At 44.3% G+C, this 22084-nt stretch overlaps 1 protein-coding gene across 10 annotated transcripts in view; it reads left to right on the top strand.

The window, feature by feature from the left end:
* Positions 1-869: 869 nt before the first annotated feature.
* LOC102463526 (urea transporter 2) overlaps positions 870-22084 on the top strand; it is a 176227-nt gene continuing 155012 nt past the window's right edge. For 3 of the 10 annotated variants that reach the window (XR_016349965.1, XM_075932738.2, XM_089779463.1), the window contains exons 1-4: positions 870-1027; positions 17072-17134; positions 18453-18682; positions 20674-20852. Coding sequence is in view for 4 of the 10 variants with exons in the window: in XM_075932738.2 (XP_075788853.1) it covers positions 20679-20852 (174 nt within the window). In the remaining 6 variants the exon portion in view is untranslated. Of the gene's footprint in view, positions 1028-5330; positions 5426-16862; positions 17135-18452; positions 18683-20673; positions 20853-22084 lie in introns of all 10 variants that reach the window. The other 7 variants (XM_089779462.1, XM_075932739.2, XM_075932742.2 and 4 more) reach the window with 7 other exon arrangements.

Raw genomic sequence — 22084 nt, 5'->3', positions numbered from 1 at the left:
TCTATTCCCTTAGGAACTGAACCAAAGGATAATTTCCAATGAACGGCAAATCCTGCATTTTGGCCAGCTCTAGATATAAGTTCATGAGGTTTTCACTGTCCTTTCTTGCACTATTCACCCTTCTTAGATTTCCCTACCTTTCACAACTATGTATGTTCACCTTATAAACTTCTCAACTATATCAATGTTCTACTTTGCTAGATTCTTCCCACAGGCCTAGGTGAAAAAAAAAAACTTGAATTTCTCAAGTGACTAGGAAAAACCCAATTCACAAACTAAAGGTCATAAGTTTGGCAAGCACTTAGAGAGGAGAAGCACCGCATGTTACAGGATTGGGCTGAGAAACAGATTATGAGCCCAAAGCAGCCTTACACCTTGGGGTTAGGGTGGGAAGGTTTCCAAAGCCAAATCTATATCATAACTGGCTCTTATCATTAGAATTGGCCAAAGCAAAACCCGGGCTTCGATGCCCTCCTCAGTTTTGAGGGAGTTGGATGGTTCCGATTTTTACAGTTCACTCCCTTCTCTGCTAAAAAGCCGTCTGCATCGATATGTGTTTTGATGTGTTAAAAGAAACAATCGTTTCATTCTTGGACAAAAGAGATACCATGCAAATAGCCCTGAGGATTCAGGGCAGGTTCAGGCTCCTGAGGATTCTTCTTAAGTGACTTAAAAGACAAAGATCACCAATTAAAGAATTGAATTTGAATGTGGCACAGAGCGGTGCCGGCTTGATAAAAATGCAGAAAAGCAGCCGGAAAGATGGGGTTTAGGGTGGTACAAGACAGAAAACCAAGACTAAAAGGCAGAGTAGACAAGTGGCTACTTTCTAAGCATTTCTTTGCCACTCACTGTGTAACCTGAAATGGTAGGAGGAGGGCTCTAATTAGCCGTATTAGGATAGGAGCTCTTCTAGCTATATAAACTGGTAGTGCACTTGCTCTACTATCTCCAGCTCAGTGCACATTCTTCAACAGATAGTCGGATACTGCATAGCAACAGCTGCCTTGCTCAACTCAGCTGGAAGGTAAGAGGAGTTTGTTTTAATGCGGTGCTTGAATTTTCTTATGTATCTCTGCATTTTTCCTCCAACTAGGAAATTACAAACTGTTAATAAACCCTCTAATGAAAGAGCGACGAGGAGTCCTGTGGCACCTTATAGACTAACTGAAGTGTAGGAGCATAAGCTTTCGTGGGCAAAGACCCACTTCGTCACATGCATCTGACGAAGTGGGTCTTTGCCCACGAAAGCTTATGCTCCTACACTTCAGTTAGTCTATAAGGTGCCACAGGACTCCTCCTCTAATGAAAGGAAATGAAAAGAAATTAAGCAGATTAGAGTGTGAATCAGCAACAGGAGACTGCCTGAAGCATATTAATTACCAGAAGTTTTCTGCCAAGCACTGTAATTGCACTTATTAACCCAACAGATTGTACCTTTGATAAATGTGCTGCTTCTCTCTCACCTTTTCTGTTTACTGCCTTTTAATTTTGCAAATAAAAAATGATCCTGTCAAAATTGATGAGGATCAACTGTGATAGTAAAGCCAAAGTTTGTCTAATACTTGGACAGTTATTTGCAAGTTGAAATATGGATGGATTTATTGAGTGTTTGGTTGCCACAGTTAAGCTATAATTGAAATGAATGTTTTAAGAAGGCATTTATTTATTAGCAACTAGCCAATTAGCCCATCATAAGACGGGATTTTCAGGTCTCTCCTCCACATCGGTCTTCTCTCCTGAGCCTCCGGTCTCTCACTCCGTCTTTCTTTCTTTCTCTCTCTCTCTCTCTCTCCCCCCTCCTCCTCCTCCTACTGCTTTCCCCTCTCTCTCTCAGCTCTCCTCCCCCTCCTGCCTCTCACTCGGGGGATCACGGAGTCCAAATAGCCATTTGGGCTCTGCACTCCCCGTGCTGCATGGGGAGCGCAGAGCCCAAACGGTCACTTGCGCCACTTGCTCCCACATGGCGGCCTGGCTGAGCGGTGCAGAAGTCAGCTGAGTACCACGGCGGGAGGTGAAGGGGAGCGGGGAGGTGATGTTCATGGCCAGGGGGCAAGGCCTGGAGCCTCTGTCACGCCACACATCACCGGCCTGGCCCCCTTCTCCTCCCGCCGTGGCGCTCGGCTGACTTCCGCACTGCTCAGCCAGGCTGCCGCCGGGGAGCAAGCAGTGCAAGCAGACATTTGGGCCCAACACTCCCCATGCAGCACGGGCTGCCCGGAGGGAACAGCCAGCATTTCAGGCAACAGCGCCACCCAGAGGGAACAGCCAGCATTTCTGGCAACAGCGCCGCCTAGAGGGAACAGCCAGCATTTCAGCGTTACAGACTCTCAGACATTGGGCTACTATATATATGACTAGCCAATTAGCCCGTCATAAGACGGGATTTTCAGGGCTCTCCTCCATGTCGGTCTTCTCTCCTGAGCCGCCGGTCTCTCTCTCCGTCTCTCTCTCTCTCTCTCTCCTCCTCCTACTGTGTCCCCCTTTCTCTCTCTCTCAGCTCTCCTCCGCCTCCTGCTTCTCTCTCTGGCACTCATTAGACCCAATACAGTCACAGATCATAAGCATGTGATCAATATACTTACAAATAGGCCAGACCTAGGGTGTGTTCTCATCATTGGGGTGTGCTCCAGCATGCTCAGGTAAGGTCTGACCAAGAATTTTTTGATTCATGCTTCTCTATATGCTCCTCAGCTAACAAGACAACTTTAACAAATACCCAGTTGGATGCAATTTATCCTTGCCACTTTCCTTCCTCTAAGCCTTTCTTTCTTATCTTCTCCCTGCATCCTTGCTTGCCAGCAGAGCAGTGGGATGGCTTAAGCTTGTTTCTTTGAAAAAAACTTTCCTTTGTCTTCTTACGGCAGGAAGCTGTTTGTTAGTTTTGGAGCTTCTCATCCTTCCCACACTAAAAGTAACTCTACTTATTCTCACAGCCTTCTTTTATTTGCTTATTGGGATCTTCTCCCTGTTATCCACAATCTATAAAGCAAACACATTATTTTCTTAACCAGACTTAAACTAACTCTTATTGTTTAGTTTTATAATTACCCTACATTCCCCACCTTAACACTACACGCGCATGTATTTGCTACATTAAGCATTTTAAACATACATCTATAATTTTGCAATATCTTGTACAATTAACAAACCTGAGAGTACAAAATGCAAATTACAGTGATCACAATCATGTGGATAATTGCCACAGCTTTGAACACCAATTTTCTTGGATGTAATTCCACCTCATATGTTTGTTCCCACCATGTGGGAATAGTTAATTCCCAAATACTCTGTTCCAGGGAGGAATAGAATGCCCAGACTTGGGTATTGCTTTTAAAACATCCTCCTATCATCTGAATTCAACCTGCCATTCAGTTACATTATGGAAAATGGGTATACGGTGCAAAGTCTTTCCATTTAATTTTGGTGGGAAACAAAACATTGGCCAAAGATGATAATATTTGGATCTACACCAACAATGGTTATTTCCAGCCACCACGCAATATTTACCATTCCCAGAAGAAGCGCTTTTTAAAAAATTCCTTAGCATCTAAACCAGGGCTACTCAACACATGGCCGTGAGCCACATGCTGCCTGCAGCCTGTTTGTCTGCGGCCCACAGTGCGGTTTGGGTTTACAAGAGGTTCAACCCACGGCCCCCCGGGTGGGATCCTTTGAACATGACCTCCACTGGGAACACACTCCATAATGGCAAGTTAATAGAATGGTCTCCTGTTGATATGTGCTTTAGTAGTTACATTTCTGGATTGTCATTGCTCATTCAAAGTACTATCATATGGGTGGAAATCAGGTAAATATTGCATTTTGTGAATATCAGCAGAACTGACTTAAATGGGACCTGTATGTTGTGTAGTCTTGCCTTAATCTTTGTATTCATGCTCTCCGGTATGAAAGAGGCTATTTGCATTTATTTGCATATAGATTTGCATGTACAAGCAACCACACTTAAGTTGTGGCCCTCGGCATGGGCTGTGAGTATCATTGCGGCCCATGAGGCTTCCAAGTTGAGTAGCCCTGATCTAAACTGTACTGTGCAATTTAGAGATTGCTCCATGTCATGGGGCACAACTCCCTGATACAGCGCCTCCTACTGGTTGCTCCAGGGAATCAGTCCTTACTCAGAGGGGCTTCCACTTCTGGCCAGGTCTCATCCATCTTTGCTCCACGCTCTCGCTCTGGACCCATGTAACTCCTGGACCACGGCGTGCTCTACAGTGGTCTCTCAGCCCCTTTCCAGCAGTTTATCAGCAGTCTTTAGCCTAGTGCCTACCACCATGGCCAATTGCAGCCTCAGGTTCTATCTGCTTCAGGTTCTAAGCTCTGGCGGTAGCCTTGTCCTGCCCTTCTCTAATCCCTTTACTGCCTCTAGTTCCCTGGGCCACTTCACTTGTGACCCTTTCCATTCTCCTGGCCCTTGTAGCAAGGCCAGCAGCATGGCAAGTCTCAGACAGGAGCTTTCCTCTCTAACCCCCCTGAGCCTGCCCACCACTGCTCTCCCGAAGGTGCTCCTCTGGGAACCTGGATCTGCCAGGGCCCAACTGTTCATGCTCTGCTGAGCAGCTCCTTTTATACAGGGCTGCCTCAGCAAGCCACCCTCTGGTTAGCTCTTTAGAAGCCTCTCCCTGCTTGGCCAGAGCTCTGAGCAGGCTCCCTCCTGCCTGCTTTAACCCCTTCCAGCCAGTATAGGACAGTGGCCCCACCACACTCCTGAAGAGTGAATCCACACACCAGCAACTCTCTCTGTAAGATATTACACAGGAATATGTGGGTGTGAGCAACAGGACAAGTCTGGGGCTTTCTAGACTTTGTCATTATCATGCAACAGTATTTGAGAAGGAGAAGCAAGCTCTTTTCCAACCTTGTGAGTTGCAGTATCTTCTGGTATTCCTAGTGGTTGAATTTTAACTATGGTTTGAATGGCCTGATGTCCTTCAAGTACTGGGATGGATGGTATGGATGGTATGGGTGAAATATGGTGTCCTGTATCCATTTCATGGTATTGGAACCTTGAGAGGTTTTGTTGTTGTACACCAATCAGTCGGATCTTTCCCATACCACATTTTTAATTTCTCTGTAGGTCTATGGGCAGTTTACCTTATTCTGTATCACAGAGTGGCTTGTTTTTGCCAACTACCTTCGCTCCAGATATAGAACATGGTGTGGTCCTGGCCATCACCCTGCTTTGATAACCTTCATTGTTTTACTTAACTATTCCATTCGCTTTGTGATGTACTTCCTTACACTAACGGCACGCTATAGACACTTATTAATCAAAAACTTCTAAGTTCTTTCCTTTACTCATTCATTAGGCTCAGGGTGTCCTTGTGTTGATCCTACAAGGTCTCCAAATCCAGCTGGTGTCAGGCTGATGCTCTGGCTCCCAAACCATCCTGCTACATCCCTGGTAAATATGATTCATTGACTTTGCATTTGAATTGAGTCAGGTGCTTTTACTGCTGCATTTGTATTAACAAAGTCTTTCCAATCGTTCTTTATCATTTTACCATACAATTGGCCAAGCTCCAGTAGATACATTCCTTTTGGCAAATGAGATTAAACAAACAACACCGGCACTGTATACATTGGGGCCTTAATACCAATCCATTATTGGGTCCTGCCTCCATCTTGTGGCAACCTGAGATTGTGTTGCCCTTAGTTCTACCCTTCCCAAGTCCCTGAAGAGTACATAGTGATAAGCCCTTGTCTGCATAAACTTTACAGGAAATACAAAACCTGTGGGCTGTGTCTACACTGGACCCCTTTTCTGGAAAAGGGATGCAGACGAGACAAGTCAGTATTGCAAATGAAGCGGGGATTTAAATTTTCCCTGCTTCATTTGTATAAACATGGCTGCCGCTTTTTTCCGGCTCGGGGCTTTGCCGGAAAAAAGCGCCAGTCTAGACGGTGATCTTTTGGAAAATAAAGCCTTTTCTGAAAGGTCCCTTATTCCTGATTTTAAGAGGAATAAGGGACCTTTCGGAAAAGGCTTTATTTTCCGAAAGATCCCCGTCTAGACTGGCGCTTTTTTCCGGCAAAGCCCCGAGCCGGAAAAAAGCGGCAGCCATGTTTATACAAATGAAGCGGGGAAAATTTAAATCCCTGCTTCATTTGCAATACCGACTTGTCTCGTCTGCATCTCTTTTCCGGAAAAGGGGTCCAGTGTAGACACAGCCGTGTAGTAGCCCTCAGGCCTAGCATACCCATATGGAAAATTCAAGGTATTATTTCCTAAATAGGGATTGATGTGATGGTTACCATGGTTTTGTTCATTCCGAGACCACTGGACTTTGTATGTGATATATAGTGGCATTGTTTAGTTCCCACCACAGTTGACCTGGGCTTCTGGCTTTTACTTCAGTGACAGAGGCTTCCTTACAGGAAGTGAGAAAACAGATTGACAGAGCCAGACAAGTACCCAGAAATCACCTACTTCAAGACAGGCTCAACAAGGCAAATATCAGAACACCACAGGTCATTACCCTACAGTCCCAAGCTTAAACCCCTCCAACACTTCATTGACAATGTGCAACCTATCATGTATAACAATCACTCACTCTCACAGACCTTCGGAGACAAGCCAATCCTTGTCTACAGACAACTCTCCCTCCCCCCAACCTGAAGTAAATCTTTTCCAGCAGCTACACACCGCACCTCAGGTACATTCACCCAGGAACCTACCCCTGCAATAAACCACATTACCAACTCTGTCCACATATCTATATATGTGACACCATCACACAACCTAACCTCATAAGCCACAACATCAGAGGCTCACACAACTGCACATCCGCTAATGTGATATGCCATCAAATCCAGCAATTCCCCTCAGCCATGTATACTGGATTTAAAAGTAGCCATTCTTCTACAAAGGAATTTCAATTCCCAATTACAGCGAGAGACTACAAAACTGGAATTCATCTACAAATCTGACACTGTTACCCTAGGCTTGAATAAAGACATTAATTGGTTAACGTACTACAAAGCCAATTTCTCTTACCTTTGATATCTGCATTTTCACATCCAAAGCTATGACGGGGATACATCCAGCCCACTTAATTAGCTTCATTAATACAGGTATTTTGATTAGTCTCTAAGGGTATGTCTACACTACCCTCCTAGTTCGAACTAGGAGGGTAATGTAGGCATACCGCACTTGCAAATGAAGCCCGGGATTTGAATTTCCCGGGCTTCATTTGCATAAGCGGGGAGCCGCCATTTTTAAAACCCCGCTGGTTAGAACCCCGTGCAGCGCGGCTACACGGGGCTCGAACTAGGTAGTTCAGACTAGGCTTCCTATTCCGAACTACCGGTACACCTCGTGGAACGGTAGTTCGGAATAGGAAGCCTAGTCCGAACTACCTAGTTCGAGCCCCGTGTAGCCGCGCTGCGGGGTTCGAACCAGCGGGGTTTTAAAAATGGCGGCTCCCCGCTTATGCAAATGAAGCCCGGGAAATTCAAATCCCGGGTTTCATTTGCAAGTGCGGTATGCCCATTACCCCGCTAGTTCGAACTAGCGGGGTAGTGTAGACATACCCTAAGGTACCACAGGACTACTCATTGTTTCCAAACTTAGATTGTTATGTTTGTGTTTATTGAGTGATGGTTCTAGATACCACAGTGGTAGACTTCTTATGCGCCAGTACTCCAGCTTCTCTATATACTGCCAATACCCTGAAAAATAAAATAGTTTTGGTGTTTCCTTAGTGGGAATCTTTGTGCAACTTTAATTGGGTAACATGTAGCCATCAGTCTTTGCTTTTATGTCCTGCTTCTATATGGACCAAATAACATGCAGGGCTGACTTTTTGTATTGTATAGTATGGACCTCCCCACCTAGATGCCAGAAGTGACGGATTGTGTGGGGATAACTGCACCATCACACCATCCCCTACTTGCCAATGTCCATTTTAGGCTTGTTTGTTAAAGTACACCCTCTTTTTGGCTGTGTAATGGACACATACATGTCTCATAAATTTTCCCCCAGCAGTCTTCTTTCATTATGTTTGGCAAGGGGGACAGGAACAAATGTTGTGGGAGTCTCATCTCTTTGCCTATCATAACAGTAAAAGGAGTGATTTATTTTGGCTTTTCCTGTAAAGCCATAAGAATCAAAGGCCACTTTTCATGCCCGTCTTTGCCTGATTCTCACACTGCATTGTTTTGATTATTCTGTTTGCCCTTTCTACCCAGCCAGAAGCCTGGGGCAGGTAGGGAATGTGACATATTTGCTCCTTTTCCAGCATGATGCAAGCATCTTTTATTACTATCACTGTCTACAGTCTAGGGCAGTCTCCACGTAAAAAGACATGCTTCACCAAATCTTTCTTTAACAGGTGCAGTATTTTTTCTAGAATATAAGACCTCTGTTTAATAACAGCATCAAAAATTCTAGGCTAACACTGCATTACAGAGCGTACAGCTGTCCTACTGTAGCACTGCTAGCTCTGGTCTACACTAGAGAGTTATTTCAAAATAGCCCCCCTTATTTCAAAATAATAAGCAAAGCGTCCACACTACCAGGCCAGTTATTTCAAAATGATGGGCTGCTTATTTTGAAAACTGTGCTCCTGCTTCCCTTGGAGAAGAACACTTCTCCAAGCCCTTATTCCTACTTGAAAGAGATCCTCCGGAAAAGGGCTTATTTTCCGGAGAATCGCGTCTAGACTGGCGCTTTTCTCCGGCTTATCCCCAAGCCGGAAAAAAGCGGCAGCCGTGTAAATGCAAATGCCGTGGGGGATATTTAAATCCCCCGCGGAATTTGCAATTGCGATGTGTCTCATTAGCATCCCTTTTCCAGCAAGGGATGCCAATGTAGACACAGCCAAATTGTTGTGTGTACATACCCACACTGTACATTGGCTACCTATCCTTGTAAGTGGTAGCTCCCCTGCACAGCCAATTGACCTGGATAAACCCACGTACTGTTGCCCAGGTGGGTTGTTTTAGTACAAGCCAGGCAATTGTTAACACAAAGTTTTGCATCTCTTTTACAACCCAGCCCTCTTACTCAGGCAGGGTATGTCTACACTACAGCTCTAATTCAAACTAACTTAGTTCGAATTAGTTAATTCGAACTAAGCTAATTCGAACTAACGCATCCAGACTAAAAAACTAGTTCGAATTAGCATTTTGCTGATTCGAACTAGCATGTCCACACAGAGTGGACCGTGAACCGGGGTTAAGGACGGCCGGAAGCAGTGCCGTCAGGGCATCAGATGAGGACTTAGAGCGTGGAGCTGCTGTCTCAGGCTAGCCGAGGGCTGTGCTTAAAGGGACCCGACCCCCACCCCGGACAGACAGTTCTCAGGGGTGCCCCGCTTGCAAAGCAGTCCTGGCTTGGATTGCCCGGAGTACCCACACTGGGCACATCACAGCACTCGGCCATCAGACCGGCTGCACTTGCTGCAGGCTGCCATCTGGGGAGAGGGGGCAATTGGGGGGCTGCAGGAGAGCTTCCACCCCCAGAAGCCCGAAGAGCCAGCCCAGTCCTCCCCATCGGGGGCTCATACCCCGTTCCTCCCTCACCTCCTTTCACTTACCCCTCCCTAGCCCCCCTTCCTGATGTACAAAATAAAGGACAATTGTGTTCAAAAATAGAATCTGTCTTTATTGAACAAAACTGGGGGAGACTGGGAAAAGGAGGTGGGAGAGGGGAAGAGAGAGGCTGGGAGAGGGGAGGGCAACTAAAATGATCAGGGGTTTGGAACAGGTCCCATATGAAGAGAGGCTAAAGAGACTGGGACTTTTCAGCTTAGAAAAGAGGAGATGGAGGGGGGATATGAGAGAGGTCTATAAAAGCATGAGTGGGGTGGAGAGGGTGCATACAGAAAAGTTCTTCATTAGTTCCCATAACAGAAGGACTAGAGGACACCAAAGGAAAGGAATGGGTAGCAGGCTTCAAACTAATAACAGAAAGTTGTTCTTCACAAAGCAAAGAGTCAACCTGTGGAACTCCTTGCTGCAGGAGGCTGTGAAGGCTAGAACTAGAATAGAGTTTAAAGGGAAGTGAGATCAAGTCATGGAGGTTGGGTCCATGGAGTGGTATTAGCCAGGGGGTAGGAGTGGTGTCCCTGCCCGAAGTTTGTGGAAGGCTGGAGAGGGATGGCACGAGACAAATGGCTTGGTCACTGTCTTTGGTCCATCCCCTTCAGGGTCCCTAGGGTTGGCCACTGTCAGCAGACAGGCTACTGGGCTAGATGGACCTTTGGTCTGACCCAGTACGACCATTCTAACCTCAGGGCTCAGGGTCGGGGGTCCCAGTGGACCACCTTGATTTTCATGCACACCTGCTCCTGGGTGGCCAGGCTGGCAGCTCTCCAGCTCTCCTGGACGGCCGCTTTCCTGTGCCTAGTGCGGAGGTCGTGGACGAGGTCCACGATGTCTGCACTGGACCAGGCGGGTGCCCGCCTCTTGCGGTCCTGGGCAAGCTCCCGGGAGCCACCAGCCTGGTCCCGGGAAGAGGGGGAGGGCTGGGGAGCATCGGCTGGCTCAAGCCGTGCCAGGTGCTGGGTCTGCTGGCTGGGTGCTGGCAGGCTTGCACCTGGCACGGGCACTGTAGCCAGCCCCTGCCCTCATGGCAGGACCAAATACTGTCTAGACCATCCCTTATAGACATTTATCTAACCTACTCTTAAATATCTCCATAGATGGAGATTCAACAGCCTCCCTGGGCAATTTATTCCAGTGTTTGACCACCCTGACAGTTAGGAACTTTTTCCTAATGTCCAACCTAAACCTCCCTTGCTTCAGTTTAAGCCCATTGCTTCTTGCTCTGTCCTCAGAGGCCAAGATGAACAAGTTTTCTCCCTCCTCTTCATGACACCCTTTTAGATACAGAAAACTGCTATCATGTTCCCCCTCAATCTTCTCTTTTCTAAACTAAACAAGCCCAATTCTTTCATTCTTCCTTCATAGGTCATGTTCTCTAGACCTTTAATCATTCTTTTTGCTCTTCTCTGGACCCTCTCCAATTTCTCCACATCTTTCTTGAAATGCGGTGCCCAGAACTGCACACAATACTCCAACTGCAGACTAGAGTAACCTGTGCAAACTAGAGTAGAAGAATGACTTCTTGTGTCTTGCTCACAACACACCTGTTAATGCATCCCAGAATCATGTTTGCTTTCTTTGCAACAGCATCACACTGCTGACTCATATTCAACTTGTGGTCCACTATAACCCCTAGATCCCTTTCTGCCATACTCCCTCCCAGACAGTCGCTTCCCATTCTGTATGTATGAAACTGATTGTTCCTTCATAAGTAGAGCACTTTGCATTTGTCTTTATTAAACTTCATCCTATTTACCTCAGACCATTTCTCCAATTTGTCCAGGTCATTTTGAATTATGACCTATCCTCCAGATTAGTCGCAACCCATCCCAGCTTGGTATCATCTGCAAACGTAATAAGAGTACTTTCTATGCCAATATCTAAATCGTTGATGAAGATATTGAACAGAGCCGGTCCCAGAACAGACCTCTGCGGAACCCCACTTGTTATGCCTTTCCAGCAGGATTGTGAACCATTAATAATTACTCTCTGAGTACGGTTATCCAGCCAGTTAAACACCCACCTTATAGTAGCCCCATCTAAGTTGTATTTACCTAGTTTATTTATAAGAATATCATGTGAGACCGTATCAAACGCCTTACTAAAGCCTAGGTATACCACATCCACTGCTTCTTCCTTATCCACAAGACTCGTTATCCTATTAAAGAAAGCTATCAGATTGGTTTGACATGATTTGTTCTTTACAAATCCATGCTGGCTGTTCCCTATCACCTTACCACTTTCCAACTGTTTACAGATGATTTCCTTAATTACTTGCTCCATTATCTTCCCTGGCACAGAAGTTAAACTAACTGGTCTGTAGTTTCCTGGGTTGTTCTTATTTCCCTTTTTATAAATGGGCACTATATAAATGGGCACTGTCTCCCATGACTTTCCAAAGATGATAGCTAGAGGCTTAGATACCTCCTCTATCAGCTCCTTGAATATTCTAGGATGCATTTCATCAGGCCCTGGTGACTTGCAGAATAGTGATAGAGATGTAGCCGTGTTAGTCTGGGGTAGCTGAAGCAAAATGCAGAACAATGTAGCACTTTAAAGACTAACAAGATGGTTTATTAGATTATGAGCTTTCGTGGGCCAGACCCACTTCCTCAGATCAAACACCTATCTTTTCTAGGTGATTTTTGACTTGTTCTTTTTGTATTTTATCTTCTAAAACTACCCCTTCCCACTAGCATTCACTATGCTAGGCATTCCTTCAGACTTCTCGGTGAAGACCGAAACAAAGAAGTCATTGAGCATCTCTGCCATTTCCAAGTTTACTGTTACTGTTTCTCCCTCCTCACTGACCAGTGGGCCTACCCTGTCCTTGGTCTTCCTCTTGCTTCTAATGTATTTATAAAAAGTCTTCTTGTTTCCTTTTATTCCCATAGATAGTTTGAGCTCATTTTGTGCCTTTTCCTTTCTAATCTTGCCCCTGCATTCCTGTGCTGTTTGCCTATATTCATCCTTTGTAATTTGTCCTACTTTCCATTTTTTGAGAGACTCCTTTTTTATTTTTAGATCATGCAAGATCTCGTGGTTAAGCCAAGGCGGTCTTTTGCTGTATTTTCTATCTTTCCGACACATCGGAATAGCTTGCTTTTGGGCCCTTAATGTCCCTTTGAAAAACTGCCAACTCTCCTCAATTGTTTTTCTCCTCAGTCTCGATTCCCATGGGACCTTACCTATCAGCTCTCTGAACTTATCAAAATCCGTATTCCTGAAGTCCATTGTCTCTATTTTGCTGTTTTCCTTTCTACCCTTCCTTAGAATTGTGAACTCCATAATTTCATGATCACTTTCACCCAAGCTGCCTTCCACTTTCAAATTCTCAACCAGTTCCTCCCTATTTGTTAGGATCAAATCTAGAACAGCTTCCCCCTTCTGAAATAAAAAGTTGCCTCCAATGCAGTCCAAGAACTTATTGGATAGTCTGTGCCCTACAGTGTTATTTTCCCAACATATATCTGGATAATTGAAGTCCCCCATCACCACCAAATCTTGGGCTTTGGATGATATTGTTAGTTGTTTAAAAAAAGCCTCATCCACTTCTTCCACCTGTGTAGGTGGCCTGTAGTACACTCCTAGCATGACATTAACTTTGTTTTTAATCCCTTTTAGCCTAACCCAGAGACTCTCAACACTTCCGTCTCCTATGTCCATCCCAACCTCACTCCAAGTGTGTTCATTTTTAATGTATAAGGCAACACCTCCTCCCTTTTTTCCCCACCTATCCTTCCTGAGCAAGCTGTACCCTTCCATACAAACATTCCAATCATGTGTATTATCCCTCCAAGTTTCTGTGATGCCAACAATGTCATAATTGTACTTATTTATTAGCATTTCCAGTTCTTCCTGCTTAATAAGGGGAGCCAAAACACCAAATTCCTATGCGGGGCCCTGACATCTCTGGGCATGGCAGATCACAGCCCCAGTACCTCTGGGCTTGGCATGTCAGTTCTGAAATCAAACAAATTGCTTGAGTGCCAGCCTTTAATTGCTTGAGCCCTGGTCCCTCTTTCATTGCCAATTAAGCTCTGAGCAAATCCTGTGAGTGGGTCCCTTTGTGGTCGTAGGCTCACCCCTCAATTTATATCATTGGTCCCTTAGGGTGCAGCCCTTTGGTATTTAGATTCTGTACTGCACTTGGGATAAATGGGCAAGGAGGGCCCTTGTGAGAAGGAATTCCTCCAGGCCGCTCTGGAGTCTCATCAATAAATAGTCCTGATGGCAAATGGCTCTTGGTTCTCATGCTAAGCGATTTGTGAGGTAGGGAAGGGCAGCTCCAGAATCACTTTTGCCTTTTGTTTGCCTAGAACTTGCTGGCTGAGTTGCAGGACTAGTCCTGGGAAGGAAACCTTCGTCTTCACTAGCTGGGCCTTTTTTCTGGGTTTTGCTTGAATCCAGCTTTTATCAAACCCTTAAGTAGGGCTTCCAATACCTTAAAGTGACTTTCCCCTGTCAGCAGTATGCACCAGATTGTCATCTACATATTGCATGTTTTCTTCATCGATTCAGGCCTAAATCATTAGCTGGAGTTGTTTTCAGTCTAGAGCATTTTAATCTTTTAGTTCAATGGTTTCATTTCAATGCTTGTTTTCACTTATAAAACAACATCTTAGAGATTTTCACTCCATCATATGTATATATTTTCCAAAGCACACAGCAATCTGAAAAAAATCACAACCTCTCAGGAGCCTTATAGCATCTTAATTAAGTAACATATTTTGCTTACATTTCTTTTGCCCTCTTTACAGTGCAGGCTGCATTTGCTACAGGGGAAATAAACATTCCTTCCATAATTTACCTTCCACTTATTTGATATAGTATTATATTACCCCTATCAATTTCCACATGAAGTGTACCTGGTGCACCCTAATCAAAGTGAATGTCTGGTTACTCAGAATGACCTTCACGCCCTCTGTTCCAAATAGTGCTCCTTTTGTGCATTTCTTCCTTGCCATGGCTCCAGAGAGGCCCTGTCTTTTTAATTTTTCATTCTTCTCCTGCAGTGCTTAGCTGCTGTTTTATGACTGAAAAAGAATCCAGTCTGTTCCGGCTCTCCTGGCTTTCGCTGTCCCTGCAACAGCCACAACCAAGTCCTCTGGGATTCATTTAAAAAGTGATTGAATTTGAACAAAACACAGAAATACTCAAAGGGCTAAGTGCTCAATAACAAAGCCAAATAACACTCGCTTACCTGTGGTTGGCAAAAAATGTCCATCGGTGTTGCAACTCTAAATGAAAGATTCAAATGGATTTTTAGTGGTATTTTTTCAAAGGCAATTTATACAAAATAGGGTTTTGCAAACCAGAAGTGTGGTTATAGGTGCTTAACGTCTTACATAATTATACAAATCTAGTTTCACATTTAAAAAAAAAAATCTTTGCTTAACGTCCTTTCTGTTGCTCTAATTATTTTTACCCAGCTATCCCCAGATGATGTGCCCCTTCAGTACATTCAGAGGTGGTCAAGTTCCAATGAAAAACCCTATTTCCTTTAGTGACTTTGACTAAATTGTCCACATTCAAATCAGACTGCCTCTCTGTTTGCAGCCGTCCTTTGCAATTGATTAATTAGAGGTGCTTCCTTTCAGAAAAGGGCCCAATTTTCTTCAGAACAGCTATAAAGATTCCTGGGAACAAAAGCAGTCGTATTAATTACCACCCTCTGACACCTCCCCCATGCGCACATTGTTTGACTGCAAGGGCTGCACCTGGCGTCACTGTACCAGTTTGTACTGCCATACCTGGGTTTCATTATCAAAGCAAGTATCTCTTCTTATACCACTTTCACTCTAGCATTTCTACAACCCCAACATATTTCATTCCTTCCAAGTCCACAATGATAATTTGTGCAAGTGCACCTTTTAACACCTCCCTCTCCTTCCTTACATCTCTAACTTATCTCCCAAAGAGACGCATTTGCCGGCTGATTTCTCTCAGGAACACTGAACTTATTTCTGGGCTTTTCTGCACTCATTCGTCAAGATGGCGCTCTTTGCCTAGCCAAACATAGCCATCACTTCTAGTCCCTGAAACACAGCCATCTTCATCTGTGCTTTCTTTTCCTTCAGATGGCTTAGGAAGTATTGATATTTGTCTCCAGGGTCACCAGAGTGTCTAAGTCTTTAACATTTCAGCAGCAGTTAATGAACCATTATCATGCTCTGCCAATAACGTATCTATTTACGGCATTCACCAGATGTGTGCTGCGCTCTGTCAGGAATTTCATTACTGCATTGAATAGACTTCAGCCATGCTCATCCAGGCTTTCTTTTGCAGTGGTATCTAAAGTATGAATCAGAGTTCATCTGATGATACTGGATTTCTCTTTCAGAGAGAATTCTATACTGGCCCTAGAGGACTGGTCACTACCCCTTCACGCTGGGAGTTTATAGCAACTGAAATTAATGTCCGGGGTCCTCTCATGGAGCACCAAAATATTGGAATAATGAATAATAATATGGGGAATCACCAAAAACCTATTTCACCAGAAATCCCTTTGTTAAACCCAAAAGCCAAATGTTACTTTATGCAGCTGCTCTAAACATGTCTAACAGCCTAAAAATAAGCAGTCATTAAAGCAATACAGTAGCACAGTATTCTTGAGTATGTGACCAGTTTACTTACAAATAGGCTAAACCCAAGATTACCATCTCATTCTGGTGTACTCCTAATCAGGTACGGTCTAACCACTAATTTACAGTTCTCTGTATATTCTTTATATTTTTCAGTTAACTTGCTAGTTTTAGCAAAAAACCACATTGAAGCAGCTTATCCTTGCTAATTCCCTTCCTCTAGGGCTTTTCTCTTCTCTTCCTATCCTAGTTTACCAGCAGAACAGAGGGAAAGTTTGGGTTTGTTTCTTTGTAGACAATTTCCTTTGGTCTTTTTACTACACCTCGTTGATTTATTAGTTACTTTTGAAATCATACATGCTTCCCACACTACAAGTAATACTATTTATTATTCTCACAGCCTTCTTTTACTCGCTGGTTGGAGCTTTCTCCCTATTAGCCACAATCTATAAATCAAATTCGGTATTTTCTTAGCCAGACATAAGGTGACTCTAATTTTCTAACTGAATATTTATCCTGCACATTGGGAACATGTCTACAAGTATTATAAATGCATTCAAAGCGCGATAACATTTAGGATTGTGCGTGTGCATACGCGCATGCACATCACAAAATATGCATTTTGTACTTAATGTTGAGCAACATAAATGAAGATATATTGGAACAGATCTTAATCAACATCAATGGAACTATATTCATTTACGCCAGCTGGAAACCTTTCACAATAGAAGTCCTGAAGGAAGTGGAATATAATGAATGTAACTGCATGCTGGAAACTACTGGAATAAACAAGGACCATACGGGGCTTTAAATCGTTTTAAAATTATACAGAAACTGGAAAATCCTCAGGGTCACATTGGGAACAAGAGAAAGTCTTGTGTGGAGAAGAGAATATCTGATTCCTTTTCTATCTGCAGAGCCATAGGCGACGATCAAACCCACCCAACACATAGGAGAGAAGTTGCAAACCAGCATTATCTGTGAGTATTGAGCTAATAATTCTAATGAAAGTCTCTGGTGCTTTACCAGCTGCAAACAGAGCTTGCACTAGTGTATTATAATGTATATTTTCTAATAAATAGATTACTAGATGTACCATTTTATTTCAACACATGAAACAGTATTTACAACTCAGGCCAGATGTTCCAGGATTCAAACCCCTCCATCCACTTCACTGCTCTTGAGCTTTTCTCTGTCACTGCTGTAGTCATGGTGGCAGCAGAATGCTATGACTGCAATGTACAGAATGGAACTGACTTGATCTGGGGGTTGAGATGACACATTTATGTAATACCAGAGCTCCGTTGCAAGATGTATTGGCTCTGGATAGGTGACAGGGAACAATCAATTGGCTTCTCATTCACTGCAGAAGAATTACTGCTCTAGCTTAATTTTTGTGCATCAGACACCCAGGTAGATTTTTCCCCCCTTCCAAATAGGCTCTACATTATAACTATGAGATATTTTAAATAAACTGTATTTTTTCGTCTAAAGGCTATAATTTACTTAGGGCTATAATGAGATATCTTATCTGACAGATTTAAATTGTCAAGGCAAGGGGTGTCAAAAAAGGCATCATTACATAATGTAAACAATGCACCAGAGTTGTGTAAAAACAGCAGTCAATAGAGTAACTCTGTGATGTGATGTATCAGAATTTAATCTCATAAGTTCCTTGCATCCTGATCACTTTCTAAATGCAGTTGTTGGATATTTGCCTGTCACTCTTGAGTTTCATACCAGGAGGAATAAAAAGTGGAGCAGATCTGTACATGGAGTTGTACTATGATCAAATGAAACACAAAACACACACCTGGAATATTCCTTAGTTTTTCCACTTTTAATGTAAGAACAAATAGCCAATTGTTTTTCAAATTGTTTCATACCAAACCAGTAGGGAGCACATGCTGTAAATTAACATTGTAAATCCAGAGTGAATCCATAGAAACTAATGAAGTTACTCTGAATTTATCATGTGTAGTGGGGCAGAGTGGAGGAGAAGGAACCCCTCCGGCCACCATGTTGGGCTAAGGCTGACCCCACCCAGCCCTCTGACTGGAAACCAGGGGTTGGGGCCAGAGCTATAAAAGCCCAGCCAGTAGACTCACTCAGGACTGAGCCTGCAAAGGAACCAGAGGCCAGTCAGGGCTCCCAGCCTGGGAGGTTGGGCTTCCAACCCTCTCTGAGCCAGAGGCTGACAACTTGCTCCCTGCTTGGGAGCCAAAGGCCTGGCCTGGCCCACTAACGATAGCAGACCTTGCGGAGGACCCAGAAGACAAGCCTGTTTCTGTGCCCTAGCCCATGCCCAGGAACTGTGAGAAACTACTGCAGCTGCCAAGACCGTAGGCTTGTCCCAAAACCCCGACAGAGCCTGGCCTGAGGACAGGCCCAGACGCTTGACCCCGCCTGCACCAGGAGACCGGCTGAGCCCTGCCGACCTGCAAGCCGTGGAGGACTGGACCGGATCCCTGGGATCCCAGTGGGACGAGACCATCCTGGGCTCCCTGCCTACACAGCCAGAAACTCAGGTACCAGCTGAGGGGGAGAAAGGAAGTGGCCCAGGGATTAGTGGGGGCTGTTAAAAGCCCCAAAGCCAGCGCATTTTGGGCTGAAGCCCCCGCTGAGCCCATAGCAGCTGACACTGCTGCTCCTAGGGCCCTGGGCTGGGGCGCAGTGGAGTGGGTGTCAGTCTCCCCCTCGCCACTGCCACAGGCAATTAGCCTGTACCCCTCCTGAACAAGGAGCCCCCAAACCTGCAGTGTTGGTTTGCTTGTGGCCACGTCCTGAACCAAGGGCCTGGCCACGCCCTATAAACTAATTCTGTTTGTTGCTGCCATGCCCTGAACCAAGGACCTGGTCCACCCATAAACTGATTGTGTTTGTTATTGCCACACCCTGAATCAGGGCCTGGCCTTTCTGTATAAACTGACTTTGCTTGTGTCTTGCCACGTCCTGAACCAAGGCCTGGCCTATCCCCAAAAGGGCTGTATATATATAAATGACTTTGTCGTGTGCAGCCCGCCTGAAGGAAGGCCTGGCACGGACATGGGGCTTGGCTTAAAGGGACAGTCTATTGGGGTGGAGTGACCGCCCACTGACGCAGAGGAGGAGGAATCCCTCTGGGAAGCCAAGCTGACTACACATGATATAAACTTGAACTGAATTTAATCCTTAACTGGAATCTTAGGGGGGGGAAAAATCCCCAGAATCAAGAAACTCAGCCTATGTCTAGACTATAGGCCTACTTTTGAAGCTGTTTTTCGGAAGAGATCTTCCAAAAAACTTCTTCCAAAAGAGAGCATTCACACTGCAAAAGTGCATTGAAAAGCAATCTGCTTTTTCAAAAGAGTGTGTCCAGACTGAATGGATGCTCTCTTGTGTGTAAGCTGTGATTGCAGTTGATGGAGTGGCCACCAGGGCACCTGTGCTTTTTTCTCTTTCCTCTTCTTCCGAAAGAACTCCCTTTTCCCCGTCTACACACACCTTTTTGGGAAATAGCTCTTTCTCAAAAAGGCTTCTTCCTCATAGAATGAGGATTACCAATGCTGGAAAAAACTCTCTGTTCTTTCAATTTTCTTGTAGAAGAATGTGATTGCAGTGTGGATGTTCCTCAAGTTTTGTCGGAAAAACGACCATTTTTCTGACAAAACTATGTAATATAGACATACCCTCAGAGAGACACAAAAGACACTGTATCCAATTATACCAGCTTGGTCACTGCAGAATTGTTCCCAATGTACTTTTCCAGTTCTGCTTCACTTCTAAATATTAAATACTCTGTTGAAGAGTGGAAATCATGTGTTAATTTAACTTCAATAGCATATGTATTTATCAAAGGACTGACTGCTGGCCTGAGTAACTGACATGAATTCAAAAGACTTACTCCAGATTTAACCTACATCAGAAAGTAACTCTGTGAACACATATTTCATGTCGTTACCTCAGAGAATGAAAACATCCGTAGGTCTGCAGTTTCATTAAAAACATTCAGAAACCTCTCTCAGCCTCCGTTTTTCAATAGGTCAGATTTCATTTCAGCTCTCTGATGAGCACTAGATGGAGTCAGAGCAATTTAGTTTACACCTTGCAGGTTGTACAAAGTTCTCTGTCCTTTTGAGCAGGACCCAGGTGCTGCTGAGGGAATAGGAAAGATACTCATCATGTTCTTTAGTAATATATTTGTTGATAACAATATAAACTCCAAATCATATAAGACTCTTGGGCAAAAAGAGCTGGTTTCCCCATTGTCCAGCAACAAGCATATTGTTAATATTATAGCAAAAAATCAGGAGTACATTATATAACTATTTTGATAGATGAGCCCTTATGTATAAAAATAAGCCAGTAATTTGCAAACTAAGCCTTGATCCTGCATCATTTAAGCCAAAGAGAGCAAACTCTGGCCTTTAATAATCCCATGACCCTTCCTGAGATTAAGCATAAATTCATGCCATGTTGTTGTGGGCATGTTTCCTACTGATTTCTTTCTGCTTGCCCTTTATCACACATGGCATGCTAGGAGGAATGAACAGATGTTCTCTGAGTGATATTTGTGACATCTCCAGTAGTCCACTCCCGGCCGATGCGTCTCTTGATGGACACAGGCCTAATGAATCTGAGTTTAAGCACCACCTCTGGCCAGCACATTCTCCAGACCTCCCAGCAAGAGTGCCACTTTTGGATATGCTGGAAGAACAGGTAGGCATAGTTTTCATGCAGCCTTCTTCTGAGGATGAAGTTCAGGCCAGGATAATGGAGGTGCACATTCTCATCTCACGTTACTCTGCTGTCCCTCACAAGGAACTGGGCCAAGTTCTGCCCTCACTGATGCCAAATCAAAATTCAGGGCTATTCTGCCTAATTCTGCAGATTGCCCCAGATTTACACCTGCATAATGGGCAGTGGAATTTGTCGTATAAGCTGACTGTGTTTCAACTAGTTGACTGTCCCTCGAAGAGTTTCAGAACACATGACCTGATGAATAACAGAATGACCAGGTTTTCTTGGTATCCACTTGCATTCTCTTATATTTAGCACTCCACATTTCACTGAGGGCTAAAGCATAATGGGCCAGCATTAAGCTGTATCCCAGGGCAGGTATACCTTTGAACAAAGAGGAAACCAGTGAAAGCTGCCCTCATCATGTTTTTCATCACCAGGCAGGTTCTGCATAGGCAGTAAGCACCAATAATGTTTAAATTTCACTATCCATTTAGGTTCCTATTCAGCAGAATACTTAAATCCCTTTTTGGCTTTCAGTAGAATAAGCCAATTCATTCTTAAGTTCCTTATTGAATTGGAATGGACTCATGCAAGTGCAGACAATTAAGCATGTGCTCTGGTGAATTAAGGTCTTAAGAATGTTCCTTTTTCATCTCTACTATTCAACTTACCTGAACAGATATGCAGACCTTTCTGAGCAAGGACATTATGGGTTTGTCTTCACTGCAGAGATCAACCCTCCGGAGGTCGATCTTCTAGCATTCGATTTAGCAGATCTAGTATAGACTCCCAAATCGAATGCTGAGGGCAGCCCCCACCAGCATTCTGTAGTCCTCATTCTGTGAAGAGTCAGGGAAGCTGATGGGAGCTTGTTGCTTGCATTGGCCTTCCACGGGGTAGATGCTGCAGGAGCTCGTCTTAAGGTGAGCCAAATCCAGCTACGCATTTTGGTTTGCTGGATGGTGTACCTTAAGGTGATCTGCCTGGTCTAGTATAGACCAGGCCTGTGTTCTCTACTTCATGACATTTCCAAATGACTTCAATATAAACCATCTTAGCTAGCTTTCCAGCTGCAAACCATTGTACAGGCAATCATAAAATCTGAGTCAAGTTTTACATCTTCATTGATAAATGCCTTGGTTGGGCTGCCAAGCAATGTGGGGAGTTTCTCTGTGGGTTTCAAGAAACCCGTCCTCATTTACAAAGCA

This window comes from Pelodiscus sinensis, chromosome 6 (genome assembly GCF_052426305.1).
Source record: "Pelodiscus sinensis isolate ZL-2025 chromosome 6, ASM5242630v1, whole genome shotgun sequence".
Lineage (NCBI taxonomy): Eukaryota > Metazoa > Chordata > Testudines > Trionychidae > Pelodiscus > Pelodiscus sinensis.
This window is presented reverse-complemented; position numbering and strand designations above follow the sequence as displayed.